General features: G+C 33.7%; 1 protein-coding gene across 1 annotated transcript; it reads left to right on the forward strand.

Moving 5' to 3' along the window:
- Positions 1–3,358: 3,358 nt before the first annotated feature.
- Positions 3,359–3,760, forward strand: LOC118745506. The gene has a single exon (XM_036478954.1). The coding sequence runs from the start codon at positions 3,359–3,361 to the stop codon at positions 3,758–3,760; it is 402 nt and encodes a 133-aa protein (XP_036334847.1).
- The last annotated feature ends 349 nt before the right edge of the window (positions 3,761–4,109 follow it).

Raw genomic sequence — 4,109 nt, forward strand, 5'->3', positions numbered from 1 at the left:
AAAAAAATTATAATTATTCTTATTAGTAATACATAAACTGGGAACTTTTACAAACCTAGTTTGTAAAACGTTTGTTGGTATATATCTTAATGAAAATGCACACCACATTTCTTAGATTGATGAGAAAACCCGACTTAGCCATACCGGATTAACTTGGTTTGTGTGCACAGGAAAATTCCAGCATAACTTAATTAATCACCAAACCTACTTGATCAAATTAAGAGTTAATGATTAAAAATTAATTTTTTAATCGCGGTTACTGTTAACTGTTTAGTCGCATTAAAATTAATCATGATTAACTGTAATCAGATTGAATTTAATCGACTTAACTAACTAATTAAAACATCAATCGATTAATGCCAACATTGATTTCACATACATATCACTATACCAAGTTTCAGTTCTCTCCCACAAATACTTCCAGAGATATGTATGTAATTCCAATTTGTATGGGAGGGGCCTTGAGTTATCGGACTTACTTTCAGTCTAAGACCATCCTTCCGATATCCGTAGTAAGTGTACTAAATTTCGTTCTGATCGGAAAACCGGTTAAGGAAGTAGCCTATTTTTCAATCCAGGTCATAAACCATCTTTGAGCAAAATTTAATTTTCAAACAGGTGGCAATTCTTAAAAAAGTAGCCTATATTCCGGTCTAGGTCATAAGCTATCTGTGTGCATACTTTCATGCAAAACCTAGATATTAAAAAATAACATAATTATTGGAACGGGGAAAAATTAGATTTCGCAGGCCTGTTTAATCCAATACAAGCAGTGTTGGCAGTAATCGATTGATTTTATAATCAATTAGTTAATTCGATTAAATTCAATCCGATTACAGTTAATCATGATTATTTGTAATCTGATTAAACAGTTAATCGTAACGGCAATTAAAAAAAATAATTTTTAAATATAAACCCTTAATTTGATTAAGTAGGTTTGGTGATAAATTAATTTATGCTGGAATTTTTCTGTGCACACAAAGCCAATTAATCGGGCATGGCTAGTCGGGTTTCCTCATCAATCTGGTTTGTTGTGCATTTTCATTAAGATCTATTGCAACAACGTTTTACAAACTAGGTTTTAATATCCCTCTGCACATGTGCGCTGGGTTGTAAAAGTTCCCAGTTTATGTATTACTAATAAGAAAAATTATATATTGTTTTATATTATGTGCTTTTTATAAGCGTAAAACACAAAATAATTACTATAACTGGTGTTTGGTTTCAAATTCGGACAAACTCGACAACTTAATCAGATTTTCCTTTTAATTGGATTGACGATTAATGATTAAAATTAATTAATCATAACCGCTCAGTTGATTACGATTAATTAATTTTAATCGTCAATCGCGATTAACATTTTAATAATTAATTTTTAATCGTTTATCAGATTAACATTTTGCCAACACTGAATACAAAACAGCTATTTACTTATTTTTATATTATTTCTTTTTAAATATTTTCTTATAAAAATGTAGTTCATTCTATAACAAACACCATACAAATTCATATTTAAAACTTTGTGCAAATATAAAAATTGAGCGAATTTTTCGGCAAAATGTTACACTTTTTTTATTAAGAATTTTGTGATAAGTTTTACGTGTGCAGTTTTATAGCCCATGCAATTTAAGTATAATAAATTGCGAGTTTCATATGTCTACAAAATAACGTTGATTTTTGACATTTTTTTACGGTGTCACTCATTTTCTTCAATACAAAGTATGTTCGACATTTTTTTATATGGAAGAAAATTAACAACACTGTCAACAAAAAAAAAAAAAAATAAATACATCAACGGAAATATGTTTCGGTTTTATAATTATGCAACGCAGTGCGCTATTAACTTGTTTGACTTATGTTTAGAGCAACAAGAAATGTTTTTGCTTCTTTTAAAAATGTTAACTTATTCGTTATTTATGTGTTAAAAAAAAATAAGAAAAAATTTTTTTGTGATTTAATTATAGAGAATTTGTCCTCCTGGAATGCTAAAAAATTCTGGTCACCTTAATAATTAGCACATACACATGTTTAAAAAATCAAGTTCAACTTAATTCATCAGTTAATTGAAATATGTATCGCAAAAAAATGCAGACTAAAGAGATTTAATACGATTTCAGTTCTAAAATATTTTTGATTATTAGATATGCACCCAGCTTTCGAATTTCAAAAATTTGAAATCAAATTAAAGATCTTGGCCTGTAGATGTGTAATTTTTTTAATTTAGAACTTTTTTTACCGTACCGGTGATTCACTAAGAAACGGCTGCACGGATTTAGATGAAACTAGCAAATGTCCGCTTGCTTCGCGGCGCCTAATAATATCTTTTGCGTTGGCCAATTCAAAAATAGCGTTTAAAAGCAAAAGCGGTCTGTAAAGCAAACATTTTTAGTTTAAATTGAAACAACTAAAAAACGGAATCCTCCTCACACATATGACAAGAATAGTAGCGCTGTGATTCCATATGGAATACTAATCCCTTTCGATGTAATGCGTTTTACCTATGGTCTTATTTCCACCTGTGAGATCTTTGCCAAGCGTGCGTAATATTCTTCTATGATCCTACAACATCAGCATTGGTCCGGTGTACCATGTAAGCCAATAAAATTTCTTATACGGAAACTCAAGAGCACAGATGAGCGTTTCCAATTATAGGAGGGCCAAGAATCCTCGCTGCCCCACAGGATGAAAAATTTTCGCGTACATTGGCTAAATGAGTCGTGTGATCTCATGAATATCGTTCAAATTAAGCCATTGATATACCTATCGTGTTCCTTCTTGGACAGATGTGGTCGAATCTTTCCTTTTCAATTCGCCTCTTTTACAATTCGTCTTAATATTTATGAATTGGTTTCTTTGAGTCTTACTGCTATAATAGATGCAAGATCACGCTTGCGTTTATGAAATATAAATATGTCGTAACGTTGTCGCCTGAAAACTAAAAATCGGGCTGCTGAAAATATAGATTTCGATGATTTTCTCAAAAACTGGTCAGTCGATTTTATTCTAAGTTTCCTCAAGTCTAGCCCAAAACTCTAGCTTTCATTTGTAATATTTGCCTATAATTATAAATTACTTTTTCTGAATTTTCGCAATGCCGCGAGAAATTCAAATAAATGTGCCAACATACAATACAAAAATAAAAGCAGCTCCGGCCCCACCGCGCTTACCGAATAGTTAAACAAGCACCAAGTGTAGTGAAATAAACCTTGCCGTAACAGAAGCTGACCAAAAGCACTCAGCTGATCGACGAAATGCTTACTTTTCGTTCGTTTCCCCCACAAACAATGCTGATCGCTATAAATCGTACTCTCCCTCCCCCCAAACCTCGTGCATTACATCTTGGAATGCACAGTCACCAATGTCTCTGGTAGACCAAGTTGTTCTAGCGCAACAACAAAGCACTAGCTTAGCAATAAGCACAGTAACAACGGTGAGCGCAGCTCTCACAACAACGACTACAACCACGAACTCAGCAATGACAGCGATTTCACAACGCAGTTCAACCACACCTGCACAAACGGCAATTTCGGCACCAGCCCAAGCCCAGCAACGCAGCTCAGCGCAAATTGACGTACTTAATCCAACAACCCGTACATTGACTCAAACGGGTATTGATAGGTATATACAAGTCAAACGAAAGTTAAGCCCACAACAGCAAAAAATTGCAAATCCATCAAAAATTGCAAAAACGAAAACCACTGACATTAACGCTCTACTGGGAAATAAGTTTGCGATTCTGGGCAAAGAATGTGACAAATGAAGTTTCTAAAGCCAAACCCAAACCGCCCCCAATTTATTTACGAGAGCAAAACTGTAGTGAGCTCGTGAATAAATTAACTCAGCCTATTGGAGACAATACGTTCCACGTAACGTCAATTACCAAGGGCAACATTAAAGAGGCCAAACTTCAGTTTCTAACTGAAGAAAATTACCGGTTGGTAACCAAACACCTTAATGACTATAAGAAAAACTTCTATACGTACCAGCTCAAAAGCAGCAAAGGACTGCAAGTAGTAATAAAAGGTATAGAATCAAGTGTACCCATTGGTGATATTGCTCATGCTCTAGAGAAGGCAGGATTATCAACAGAGCAAAAATCGCTCAGCCTA

Source organism: Rhagoletis pomonella, unplaced genomic scaffold (genome assembly GCF_013731165.1).
Source record: "Rhagoletis pomonella isolate Grant_MI unplaced genomic scaffold, Rhpom_1.0 Rhpom_scaffold_00009, whole genome shotgun sequence".
Taxonomy (NCBI): Eukaryota; Metazoa; Arthropoda; class Insecta; order Diptera; family Tephritidae; genus Rhagoletis; species Rhagoletis pomonella.